The sequence below is a fragment of the Carcharodon carcharias genome, chromosome 28, assembly GCF_017639515.1.
Source record: "Carcharodon carcharias isolate sCarCar2 chromosome 28, sCarCar2.pri, whole genome shotgun sequence".
Classification (NCBI taxonomy): Eukaryota; Metazoa; Chordata; class Chondrichthyes; order Lamniformes; family Lamnidae; genus Carcharodon; species Carcharodon carcharias.
In genome coordinates, this window is record NC_054494.1 from 4509237 (window position 1) to 4522283 (window position 13047).

The 13047-nt window shown below is 50.1% G+C and overlaps 1 protein-coding gene and 1 long non-coding RNA gene across 4 annotated transcripts in view; one reads left to right on the forward strand and one right to left on the reverse strand.

Annotated features, from left to right (window-relative positions):
* Nucleotides 1–396: 396 nt before the first annotated feature.
* dnajc9 (DnaJ (Hsp40) homolog, subfamily C, member 9) lies at nucleotides 397–10292 on the reverse strand. 3 transcript variants are annotated; one of them, XM_041176276.1, is made up of 6 exons: nucleotides 10242–10292; nucleotides 6879–7072; nucleotides 4275–4415; nucleotides 2331–2585; nucleotides 1372–1458; nucleotides 397–828 (listed from the first exon to the last, which is right to left on the reverse strand). In XM_041176276.1, the coding sequence occupies exons 2-6, from the start codon at nucleotides 7056–7058 to the stop codon at nucleotides 712–714; spliced, it is 780 nt and encodes a 259-aa protein (XP_041032210.1). In that variant the 5' UTR covers nucleotides 7059–7072; nucleotides 10242–10292; the 3' UTR covers nucleotides 397–711. The 3 variants fall into 3 exon arrangements, with proteins under 3 accessions (XP_041032210.1, XP_041032208.1, XP_041032209.1); XM_041176274.1 differs by lacking the exon at nucleotides 10242–10292 and adding an exon at nucleotides 9995–10016; XM_041176275.1 differs by lacking the exon at nucleotides 10242–10292 and adding an exon at nucleotides 9796–9901.
* LOC121270819 overlaps nucleotides 10028–13047 on the forward strand; it is a 33348-nt gene continuing 30328 nt past the window's right edge. The window contains exon 1 of the long non-coding RNA XR_005941622.1: nucleotides 10028–10124. This is a non-coding gene — a long non-coding RNA (uncharacterized LOC121270819). The remainder of the gene's footprint in view (nucleotides 10125–13047) is intronic.

The window sequence follows — 13047 nt, forward strand, 5'->3', positions numbered from 1 at the left end:
TACCCCAGTGAGAGTCAGTGTGTGTGGAACCCGTACCGCAGTGAGAGTCAGTGTGTGTGGAACCCGTACCGCAGTGAGAGTCAGTGTGCGTGGAACCCGTACCCCAATGAGAGTCAGTGTGTGTGGCACTGTACCCCAGGGAGTTAGTGTGTGTGGAGCCCATTCCCGAATGAGAGTCAGTGTGTGTGGAACTGTACCCTAGTGAGAGTCAGTGTGTGGAGCCCATACCCCAGGGCGTCAGTGTGTGGAATTACTTTTCAAAATAGTGCACTGGGAGAGCTACACTTTGGGTTGAAAAAAGTATGGGTTTGCCTGAAGGGGCTCTGTGTTTAGACAAAATGGACTTTATCACAAATTGATGCTTTCATTAAAATGATGGTAACTTTTTACCAAGACTTTATGCAAAAATAACTTTTATTTCTGGGAAAAAGAGCATTGCTACAAACAAAACCATCTGGTTAACAGTCTGTTCCCATTACAAACCAACACTTCTGAGTAAGGATGGATCAAAACAGTTTACATAAGAGTAAGTTGAAAAACAATATTCCTTCTTCAGGGAAAAGGCGAGACTCCCAAACCAACTGTCTAAACATGAGCAGAATGGCTCCGAATGGCCATCATGTCAATGTCTTGACTCCAGCTCCATCCAACTCTGGGACTTCTGCTGATTGTTCTGTGAGTATCACGTCCTCCAAATTGGATTCTCTCTCTTTACTTCTTTCCCTTCTTGGCAGCTTTCTTCCCACCTTTTTGGGGATTTGCACAGTACTTGGCCTCCATTGCGGACAAGAAACTGTCCATCTGCTTCTCCCGGTCCTTCTGCTTCTTCTGAAGATACAACGATCCAATCAGCAACTCAACCAAGGCTCTCACGCAAACTCAACACCTTCCCACAGAGTGGGGGCAGCTCCTTTCAATCCAGGTGAAACGATGAGAAACACATGGGGTGGGGACAAAGGGCCAGAGGGAGTAGGGGAAGGGAGAAAGGTGGGAGGCAGGACACAGCATGGCAGGGCAGGATGGGAATGACCGAAGGGGCCAGCAGCTGCTGCTACGCTTGGCTGGACAAGGAAATGTTTCAGTGGAGCCACAGGTTTACATCTTAGGAAAATCCCAGGAAAACAGCCCCAGAATGCTATCCAGTGACCAATGCCGGATAGGTCTTATGTTGCACTAGTCACCAGGCTCATACTCATCCCCTAGGCTAGATGGGTGAAGAGTCTAGGAGCTTTCAAGAGGGGAAAAAATAGGCAGAATATTGTACAGTAGGGCGAGAGTTACAGGACAGCAACCCCAGCGTGATGACTAACGGAGAGTTTATCAGCATTATTGGGATTTCAGTACTTGGAGCATTATCTACTGCTCACTTACCTGGATGAGCATTTTGAGAGAGTCACTCCCGTCCTCCAGACCCAGCTCCTGTCTCGCTGCTTCAGCTTCTTTAGCCTCTCTGTCACCCTGATGTGAAGAGGTGCTGGTTAATGACAAATGATAACTGTTCACCTGTAACACTGCTGTCACACTGACTCCTATACTCTAACCATTACCCCCACTAATTCCATGGTCCCAGCTACAGGGCTATTCCATCACAGCTCACCCAAACTCCATTGCCTGACCTCATCCCATCTGATTCAGACCATACATCAGGCACAGACTTGGTTCTCAGTATAGACTGAGCACAGGATGCAATTCCAGTCACTGCTGCAGATATCAGAGTTCTGGAGTAGTAAAGACTGTCAATGAACTGTAATAAAAAAGGTTCCTAGTAAATTAGAAATAATGTTCGAAATAATCTAAAGTGTGCCTGTTAATGTCCTTACGCCTAAAAATCCACCTTAATTTTTGAAGTCTCCTCAAAGGCAGTCAGTACCATTAGTGGTAACTCGCCTTGGTGATTAATTCACCCTCGGGCTGGAGTGGGGTGGGTGGGGGGTTGGGCTGTTTTGTGCCTTGACCAATTTCCAGCACCAGGCTTTTCAAATCAGCCTAAAAGGATGTGGAAATTCAATTTGCATGAATGTAATTTGCTTTAAAAATTCCACAATCTTTTGAGCTAATCTGGCTGCCTGAAGGTGATTGGCACTGAGAAATCCAGTGCAATGTAGCAGTGATAGTTAATATTCTGCATCTTAATAGTCAGGACTGCAGATTCTATAGGAGGGGCCAAGGCTTGGACACGTTAATACAGTATCCCATTGACTGGGCCTCAACCTCACCCTCACCTCCCAATTTACTGATTAACAACCATTTCAGATGTGACATGTCAAAGCTGCAGTACAATGGCTGTTTTAGAATGGATGAGCAGATTGAGAATAAGTTACTTCCCTTACCCTCCTTTTGCGGGCTCTCTGTTTGTTTGTGCTCTCTTTGGTAAATGCTGTGTAGGCCGGCAGCTCTTCTGCTTCAATGGCCGTCTCCAGGATTACACGTATCCGTGACTCGTCTCCAGATGTGGAGCACAACACCGACTCCATAATGCTGTCCATGTCCCCCTCAAAATCCAGGTATGCCTGTTTTATATCGGCCTTCTCCTCTTCAGATCCTTTGTATTTATCCTCAAAGTTCTTAATGTCAGCCACTGTGACCTAGGCACAATGCAAACATCATTACAGTCACATGAAAACCAAAAGCACATTTACCCAGCAACAAACTGAAGCTAATCCCATGAGGAAAGATGTGTAGCTCCACAATACAGACACCTAACTCCCAGTCACAACTATCATCAAGGGTCCAGATTACACTTTTTAAACAACTTTCTCTCCTTTAGACAGGTTTTATTTCACCTCGTCTTTATAAAGTAATAACCTCAAAATACCTGTGCTAGTTTCTCAAAGACAGTTCGGGAAACCACAGGAACACTGATTGACAGGACATGACAGCTGGAATCACTTACTGTCAGTAAATACACCGGAGACAGGAGTCAGTCAATTCCGGTTCCACAACAACAACTTACATTTTTATAGCACCATTGATGTAACCAAACAACCCATGACAGTTCACCAGATTATCAACCAAAATCGGATACTGAGCCCAAGAAGTTGATATTAGATGACCAAAAGTTGGATTAACTAGGTAGCTGATCCCAACGTTCAGAGTGACTAATCTCACCCGGTTACTCTGTTGGGGAATAACAGCCCAGCAAAGTCACACTGGAGCTATGGAGACAACTCACATCCTAAAATCAATAACCACATGGAACTTGACACAGTCACTGCACCAGCCCTCCCCCTCTCCACTGGCCACTATCTCCCAACGCCACCCCCCCTCCCCACCCCCACTGCACCAGCCCTCCCCCTCTCCACTGGACCCCAACACCAGCCCCTGGCCACTGGCCCCCAACACCGCCCCCCATCCCCACTGCAACAGCCCTCCCCCTCTCCACTGGCCCCTAACACCGCACCCCCCCCCCCAACCCCCACTGCACCAGCCCTCCCCCTCTCCACTGGCCACTGGCCCTCAACACCACCCCCCACCCCCACGGCACCAACCCTCCCCCTCTCCACTGGCCATCAACACCACCCCCCACCCCCACTGCACCAGCCCTCCCCCTCTCCACTGCCTCCCAACACCACCCCCCACCCCCACTGCACCAACCCCCTCCCTCTCCAATGTGACTCCCCCCACTGCCTCGCAGTGATGGTACCAGTGAGGGTGAAGACCTTAAATGCATGAAGGTAGTACAGGATTCTGCTTCTAAACTCACTGCATGGACATCATCTAAAATGGAAATCCAAAAGGAGCTGCCTCTGAAAATCTCCTGTCTCACCGCAGCTGGGACAGAGCAATAAAATTACAGAAAACAAAGATGTTCTCAGAGAACCTGGGTCCCTCAGAACAACTCCCTCCAGTATTGGCCTCAAAACGGGGAGGAACTCCAGTGAGAGTTGCAGTGACAATGTGGTCAAGTGGAAGGGACAATGTGAATGTGAACGGCTGAGACCAGCACTGCCTCAGACAATCCAGGTGAATGTGCCAGGTCCACTCGCAGCTTCAGCTACATCAGAAACTATGGACAAAGAACCTCAGATCTTTCCTTTCAAGGCTAAAAGCTTCCAAGATTTTCCAGTCCTTCCTCTTAACTCAGATTTCAAAGAGGGATCAGCAGTGACTATTCCCACAGCTGAATATCTGTGAGCAGGACTGAGAACAGTGTGACCCGAGTGAACAAATGGACCATGACTGATCTCGTATTACAGTTTAACACCAGTCATTGCTGCTTCGCATATGTTGAATCTATCAAGAGCCCCGGATCGCTTCCTGTGTTTTGCTGGTACCTTTTTAAAGAGCAGCCTCCAGTATTCCTTCCAGTCACGATCCTGTTTTACAACATCTGCATCTTCATCCACTATACCTTGTTCATCATACACCCCACGCTGCTCCCCATCACTCAGCACAGCATACACCTTACCCAGGATCTGTGGGAAAACAAGCAGGAATAACCGTGTAAATGATAAGTAGGACTCACAGAGAGATACAAAAGTGCATTTCCACAGTGACGTTCTCCCCCTTCAATCCATTCTTTAGCTGTGTGTGTTGCCAGGTGCCAGCAATCCTCACCATGCGAGTGTCAGCACTCAGTGCTGAGCACATCAGTGCTGGAGCCTGTCTTCCTGCACCACACACACCTTGCATTGTCCAGTGGAATGCTGAGGTCATGACCCTATCTACTGGACAACGAGCTCTGCTCAGTCGAGGGGTGGTGTGTGACTTCAGACAGTTATTCAACAAGTGGACTAAGCAAAGATCAAGACATCAACACTGACCTCAGCAGTCAACAGTTAAGTCACAATTGTTGCCTGCATCAGCCATGGTGTAGTGTCCCAGCAGTGAGGTAACTCGGGGGGGGGGGGGGGTTTCAGCTGTGTTTCGGTTCCAGGAGGGGGATGTGGATCGGGGATTTCAATCTGGGTTTTGGCTCTGGGAGGGGGATGTGAATCAGGGAGAATTCAATCTACAACATTGGCGTCTATCTGGCTATGTGGAAAATTGTCCAGCTATGTCCTGTACACAAAGAGCAGGATAAATCCAACCCGGCCAATTACTGCCCCATCAGTCTACTCTCCATCATCAGTAAAGTGATGAAAGGGGTCATCAACAGTCCAATCAAGAGCCACTTGCTTAGCAATAACCTGCTCACTGATGCCCTGTTTGAGTTCCACCAGGGCCACTCAGCTCCTGACCTCATTACAGCCTTGGTTCAAACATGGACAAAAGAGCTGAACTACCGAGGTGAGGTGAGTGTGACTGCCCTTGACAGAAAGACAGTATTTGACCGAGTGTGGCATCAAGGAGCCCTAGGAACACTGGGGTCAATGGGAATCAGGGGGAAAACACTGCTGTTGGAGTCATACCTAGCACAAAGGAAGATGGTTGTGGTTGTTGGAGGTCAGTCATCTCAGCTCCAGGACATCACTGCAGGAGTTCCTCAGGGTAGTGTCCTCAGCCCAAGCATCTTCAGCTGCTTCATCAATGACCTTCCTTCTATCATAAGGTCAGAGGTTGGGATGTTCGCTGATGATTGTACAATGTTCAGCACCATTCATGACTCCTCAGATACTGAAGCAGTCCATGTCCAAATGCAGCAAGACCTGGACAATATCACACCTGGGCTGACAAATGGCAAGTAACATTCGTACCACACAAGTGCCAGGCAATGACCTTCTCCAACAAGAGAGAATCTAACCATCGCCCCTTGATGTTCAATGGCATTACCATCGCTGAATCCCCCACTATCAACATCCTGGGGGTTACCATTGACCAGAAAGTAAACTGGACTAGCCATATAAATATTGTGGCTACAAGAGCAGGTGAGAGGCTGAGAATTCTGTGGTGAGTAACTCACCTCCTGACTCCCCAAAGCTTGTCCACCATCTACAAGGCACAAGTCAGGAGTGTGATGGAATACTCCCCACTTGCCTGAATGAGTGCAGCCCCCACAACACTCAAGAAACTTGAACTGTCCAGGACAAAGCAGCCCACTTCATTGGCACGCAATCCACAAACATTCACTCCCTCCGTCACCGATGCACAGTAGCAGCAGTGTGTACCATCTACAAGATGCACTGCAGGAATTCACCAAGGCTCCTTAGACAGCACCTTCCAAACCCACGACCACTACCATCTAGAAGGACAAGGGCAGCACCACCTGGAAGTTCCCCTCCAAGTCACTCACCATCCTGACTTGGAAATATATCGGTCGTTCCTTCACTGTCAGTGGTCAAAATCCTGGAACTCCCTCCCTAACAGCACTGTGGGTGTACCTACACCACATGGACTGCAGCGGTTCAAGAAGGCAGCTCACCACCTGGGCAACTAGGGATGGGAAATAAATACTGGCCCAGCAAGCGATACCCACATCCTGTGAATGAATTTTTAAAATCCAGTTTTAGGGTTCTGGGAGGGGGTCGTGACTCAGGGGAGCACAATCTGGGTTTATTTGCCCAGGAGGGGGAGTGTATGGTTGAACCTCAGTGGATCGGCGAGGGAGCGTGTGGTGTGTACCTCAGTGGGGAGTCACTTCACTAACAATCAGAGTTAAAATGGAAGCAGTTTATTTTCCACAACGCAGGCTGGAGACCTATAGAAGGTTCTGGACTCTGGCCAAGGTTCCCATTAAACTGCACAATCAAGTCACAAGTGTGGGGGAGCCTTCTACAGACAGAGAGAGAGAGAGAGAGAGAAATCACCCAAACCCATGTCAATCATGGTCAACACTTGCAATTCTAAACCCTTCAGATTGTTGAGGTACCAGTGAGCCATCGCACACAAACAAGTCTTCACGTGAAATACAAACTCTATATTTCTTTCTCCACAGATGCTGCCCGAGTTGCTGAGTATTTACAGCATTTTTTGTTTTTATTCCCAGTTACAGAATTTACCTGGAATTTCTGAGTGGCTCCTTCCTTCTTTGCCGCTGTCACCCTGTCTGGATGAACTTGGAGAGACACTTTCCGATATCCCCTTCGAATCTCTCCCTCTGAGGCCCCCGACCTTACACCCAAAACCTGGTAAAGGTTGGAGGTACCGAAGGCTTCGTCGCACTGTTCTAGCAGCCCCATGACTGAGCCAGAACCTGTCAATAAAGCACAATCTGTACTCATCAGGTACTCCCTGAGCCTCGCGCACACACAGCACTGAGCTGGCTCCAACACCCTCCGACACAAATATCCCAAATACACAGGCCGAAAAGTTCCTGACCCTGCTTGTCCCTTTATACCTCAGCATCTGCACTAAATCTCTCAGTCTCTGCCCCGACACTGTCTCTCTCTCCCACCCACCCTGTCCCCGACCCACGTCAGTTTTTCCTCTTTCCCCAACAGTCCCTCTGCCATAAACACCCCGTCTCTCACTCACTCTCCCCGTCTCTCACTCACTCTCCCCGTCTCTCACTCACTCTCCACCCCCCGTTTCTCTCTCCCCCCCAAAGTTTCTCTCTTCCACGCCCCCCCAGTTTCTCTCTTCCCCCCTCCCACGCCCCAGTTTTTCTCTCCCACCCCCCCCGTTTCTCTCTTCCCCCCTCTCCCCCCAGTTTTTCGCTCCCCCCCTCCAGTTTCTCTCTTCCACCCTCCCCCCCAGTTTTTCTCTCGCCCCCCGTTTCTCTTTTCCACCCTCCCCCCCCCCAAGTTTTTCTCTCCCCCCCCCCCGCCCCGAGTTTTTCTCTCCCCCTCCCCCCTAGGTTTCTCTCTTTCCCCCTCCCCCCGTTTTTCTCTCCCCTCCAGCCCTCCCCCCGCCCAGTTTCTCTCTCCCCCCAGTTTCTCTCTTCCCCCCTCTCCCCCCAGTTTTTCGCTCCCCCCCGTTTCTCTTTTCCCCCTCTCCCCCCCCAAGTTTCTCTCTCCCCTCCCCTCCCTGTTTCTCTCTCCCCTCCCCTCCCTGTTTCTCTCTCCCCTCCCCTCTCTGTTTCTCTCTCCCCTCCCCTCCCTGTTTCTCTCTCTCTTTACCCCCTCAGTTTCTCTCTCTCTTTACCCCCCCAGTTTCTTTCTCTTTACCCCCCCGTTTCTTTCTCTTTACCCCCCCAGTTTCTTTCTCTTTACCCCCCAAGTTTCTTTCTCTTTACCCCCCAAGTTTCTTTCTCTTTACCCCCCCAAGTTTCTCTCTCTTTACCCCCCCCAAGTTTCTCTCTCTTTACCCCCCCCAAGTTTCTCTCTCTTTACCCCCCCCAAGTTTCTCTCTCTTTACCCTCCCCAGTTTCTCTCTCTTACCCTCCCCAGTTTCTCTCTCTTACCCTCCCCAGTTTCTCTCTCTTACCCTCCCCAGTTTCTCTCTCTTACCCTCCCCAGTTTCTCTCTCTTACCCTCCCCAGTTTCTCTCTCTTACCCTCCCCAGTTTCTCTCTCTTACCCTCCCCAGTTTCTCTCTCTTACCCTCCCCAGTTTCTCTCTCTTACCCTCCCCAGTTTCTCTCTCTTACCCTCCCCAGTTTCTCTCTCTTACCCTCCCCAGTTTCTCTCTCTTACCCTCCCCCCCACAGTTTCTCTCTCTTACCCTCCCCCCCACAGTTTCTCTCTCTTACCCTCCCCCCCACAGTTTCTCTCTCTTACCCTCCCCCCCACAGTTTCTCTCTCTTACCCTCCCGTACACAGTTTCTCTCTCTTACCCTCCCGTACACAGTTTCGCTCCCTTACCCACCCCCCACACAGTTTCGCTCTCTTACCCACCCCCCACACAGTTTCGCTCTCTTACCCACCCCCCACACAGTTTCGCTCTCTTACCCACCCCCCACACAGTTTCGCTCTCTTACCCACCCCCCACACAGTTTCGCTCTTACCCACCCCCCACACAGTTTCGCTCTCTTACCCACCCCCCACACAGTTTCGCTCTCTTACCCACCCCCCACACAGTTTCGCTCTCTTACCCACCCCCCACACAGTTTCGCTCTCTTACCCTCCCCCCAGTTTCGCTCTCTTACCCTCCCCCCAGTTTCTCTCTCTTACCCTCCCCCCAGTTTCGCTCTCTTACCCTCCCCCCCCACAGTTTCTTTCTCTTACCCTCCCCCCAGTTTCGCTCTCTTACCCTCCCCCCCCACAGTTTCTCTCTCTTACCCTCCCCCCAGTTTCGCTCTCTTACCCTCCCCCCAGTTTCGCTCTCTTACCCTCCCCTACAGTTTCGCTCTCTTACCCTCCCCCACAGTTTCGCTCTCTTACCCTCCCCCCCACACAGTTTCTCTCTCTTACCCTCCCCCCAGTTTCGCTCTCTTACCCTCCCCCCCCACAGTTTCTTTCTCTTACCCTCCCCCCAGTTTCGCTCTCTTACCCTCCCCCCCCACAGTTTCTCTCTCTTACCCTCCCCCCAGTTTCGCTCTCTTACCCTCCCCCCAGTTTCGCTCTCTTACCCTCCCCCCAGTTTCGCTCTCTTACCCTCCCCCCCACACAGTTTCGCTCTCTTACCCTCCCCCCCACACAGTTTCGCTCTCTTACCCTCCCCTACAGTTTCGCTCTCTTACCCTCCCCCCCAGTTTCGCTCTCTTACCCTCCCCCCAGTTTCGCTCTCTTACCCTCCCCCCCACACAGTTTCGCTCTCTTACCCTCCCCCCAGTTTCGCTCTCTTACCCTCCCCCCCACACAGTTTCGCTCTTACCCTCTCCCCCAGTTTCTCTCTCTTAACGTCCCCCCCACACAGTTTCTCTCTCTTACCCTCCACCCCCCCCCCCGTTTCTCTCTCTTACCCTCCACCCCCCCCCCCGTTTCTCTCTCTTACCCTCCACCCCCCCCCCCGTTTCTCTCTCTTACCCTCCACCCCCCCCCCCCCGTTTCTCTCTCTTACCCTCCACCCCCCCCCCCCCCCCCGTTTCTCTCTCTTACCCTTGAGTCTTGTTTGTGATTTTTTTTCTCCCGCCACTGCTCAACTTTACGTCAGCGGAAGTGTAGTTTCGCGAACCGGATATACAGGTGCAACACCACCCCTGCCCCTTCCTTTCCACCAACAGCCCCGCCCCCCGGCCCTGGGTCCCGCCCACTGCACCAGCAGCCGCGCCCCCTTCCCTGGAGCCGCCCACTGCACCTGCAGCCACGCCCCCTTCCCCGTCCTGGGCCCCGCCCACCGGCCAGCGCTCCCGCTCGGGGCCTCGGGTTGTCGGTTTGTGAAGCGGCCGGAATGAAGTGAAGGGAAGGCGGGAGGGTCCTGACAGGAGGTATTTTATATCTCGCTCAAACTGCTCAACTGTCAGCTCCTGTCATCATTCTCTATTAGTTCATATTAATGTGGATATTCCCGGTGGATATTCCCCACATCGGAATCGAAAAGGAACCTGTGGATCCGTCAATCGGCAGAATTTCCCTCAGTGAAAAAATCCCCGAGTCTGAACAGCAGCGCCCAGAGCTTCTTGAAGGGACAGGCCAGTGTCTTAAAGGGACAGGCTACTGTCCAAAAGGGACAGGCCCCTCTCTTAAAGGGACAGGCCAGTGTCTTAAAGCGACAGGCCAGTGTCTCAAAGGGACAGGCCAGTGTCTTAAAGGGACAGGCCAGTGTCTTAAAGGGACAGGCTAGTGTCTCGCAGAAGGTAAACATGCAGCTGCAGCAGGCGGTAAAGAAGGCAAATGGTATGTTGGCCTTCATTGTGAGAGGATTCGAGTACAGGAGCAGGGATGGTTTGCTGCAATTGTACAGGGCCTTGGTGAGACCACACCTGGAATAGTGTGTGCAGTTTTGGACTCCTTATCTGAGGAAGGATGTTTTCGCTATAGAGGGAGTGCAGCAAAGGTTTACCAGACTGATTCCTGGGATGGCGGGACTGACATATGAAGAGAGGTTGAGTTGATTAGGATTATATTCGCTGGAGTTCAGAAGAATGAGGGAGGATCTCATAGAAACCTATAAAATTCTAACAGGACTAGACATGATAGATGCAGGAAGGATGTTCCCGATGGTGGGGGAGTCCAGAACCAGGGGTCAGAGTCTGAGGATACGGGGTAGACCATTTAGGGCTGAGGTAAGGAGAAATTTCTTCACCCAGAGAGTGGTGAGCCTGTGGAATTCGTTACCACAGAAAGTAGTTGAGACCAAAACATTGCATGTTTTCAAGGAGTTAGATATAGCTCTTGGGGCAAAAGGGATCAAAGGGTATGGGGAGAAAGCGGGAGCAGGCTATTGAGTTGGATGAGCAGCCATGATAATGAATGGTGGAGCAGGCTCGAAGGGCCAAGTGGCCTACTCCTGCTCCTAGTTTCAATGTTTCTATGTTTCAAAGGGACAGGCTAATGTTTAAAAAGAAACAGGCTAGTGCCTTAAAGTGACAGGCTAGTATTTTACAATAACAGGCTAGTACTTTAAAGGGACAGGCTAGTGTTTTTAAAGACAGCCTATTGTCTTAAAATGACAGGGTGGAGTTTTAAAGGGACAGGCTCATGTTTTAAATGGACAGGCTAGTGTCTTAAAGAGACAGGCCAGTGTCTCAAAGGTACAGGCTAGTGTTTTACAATAACAGGCTAGTACTTTAAAGAGACAGGCTAGTGTTTTAAAGAGACAGCCAAGTGTCTTAAAATGACAGGGTGATGTTTTAAAGAGACAGCCTTGTGTCTTAAAGGGACAGGCCAGTCTCTTAAAGTGACAGGCTAGTGTCTTAAAGGGACAGGCAGTGTCTTAAAAGGGCAGGCCAGTGTCTTAAAGGGACAGGTCTCTGTCTTAAAGTCACAGTCACAGCTGAGATGATTGACCTCTAACAACCACAATCATGCTCCTTTGTACTAGATATGACTCCCACCGGAGTTTCCACCTGATTCCCACTGACTTCAATTTTTCCACTTGACAAAATGTTACCTTGATGTCAAGGGCAGTCATTTTCACCTCATCTATTGAGTTCACTTCCTTTTTCCATGTTTGGACCAGGAGCTGAGCAAACTGAAACTGAGTGTCAGTGAACTGGTTATTGTTGAGTAAATGCCACTTGATATCACTGTCGCCGACTGCTTGCATTGCTTTCTGATGATTGAAAGTAGACTGATGGGGCAATAATTGGCCGGGTTGGATTTGTCCTGCTTTTTATGAACAGGAACTATCTGGGCAATTTTCCACTTTGCTGGGTAGATGCCAGTGTTGTAGCTGTACTGGAACAGCTTGGCTAGAGGTGAGGCTAGTTCTGCAGCACAAGTCTTCTGTTGTTGCTGGAATATTGTCAGGGCCCATAGCCTCTGCACTATGCAGTGCCTTCAGCCGTTTCTTGATTTCATGTGGAGTGAATCAAATTGGCTGAAGACTGGCATCTGTGATACTGGGAGATCCAGGAGAAGGCCAAGATGGATCATCCACCCAGGACTTGTGGCTGAATATTACAGTTCCTTCTCTGGTGTCTGTTTCTGGTGGGGAGGCGTAAATAAAGTTAGTTCAATAATGGCTACCTGCAGTTGAGCATGTCTTTTCTCAGTGCAATACACAGCAGCTTTCTTCCAGGGCACCCAGCCGTTGAGGTGCTATCACCCTGCGGTGCACACATGGAGGAAGCTCTTGTTGTGGTCACAGACCAGTTGAACATTGAGGAAGTGGAAGCTCTTTCTGTTGATGCATCTGAGTGGGCAGATGGCGCAACTGATGATGCCCTGCACCTTGGGGAATCTAGGAATTGTGGCAAAACCCCTTGCCTCTGTCTCTTTGAGAATGTATCTGGTGTAAAATGAATGTACTACCCAGTCGTGGATAAAAAGACCACCTAGATGCAGTATTGTGTATTCGCTTGTGAGGTGCCACTAAGGCCACTGAGATACAAAGCTAGATGGCAACGTAAGCTGTGACGAGGACACAAAGACACTGCAGAGAGGTTTACACAGGTTAAATGTGGGGGAAACAAAGGTAGATGGAACATGATGTGAGTGTGAGGTTATTCAATTTGACAGTAAGTATAAGAATGCAGATTGTTTTTAAAGGCTTGTAAATGTTGATGTTCAGAGGTACGTGGGTGTGCTTGTACAAGGAACACAGAAAGTTAGCCTGTAGGTACAGTTGAGTTTTCTCATAACCTCTCTTTGCTTCCCATATTAACCTTTTCAATTCCTTCCTGGTTATTAACTGAACCTTGCTCCTAACATTTGCCATTAGCCTTCTATGTCATCCAGGGAGCATAA

Coding starts and splice junctions, on each gene's coding strand:
- dnajc9 (XM_041176276.1), bottom strand. CDS start 7,058: ATGGGGCTGCTAGAACAGTGCGACGAAGCCTTCGGTACCTCCAACCTT. Junction 4,416..6,878: donor GAGCCACTCAGAAATTCCAG/GTAAATTCTGTA, acceptor GTTTTCCCACAG/ATCCTGGGTAAGGTGTATGC. Junction 2,586..4,274: donor GGAGGCTGCTCTTTAAAAAG/GTACCAGCAAAA, acceptor CATTGTGCCTAG/GTCACAGTGGCTGACATTAA.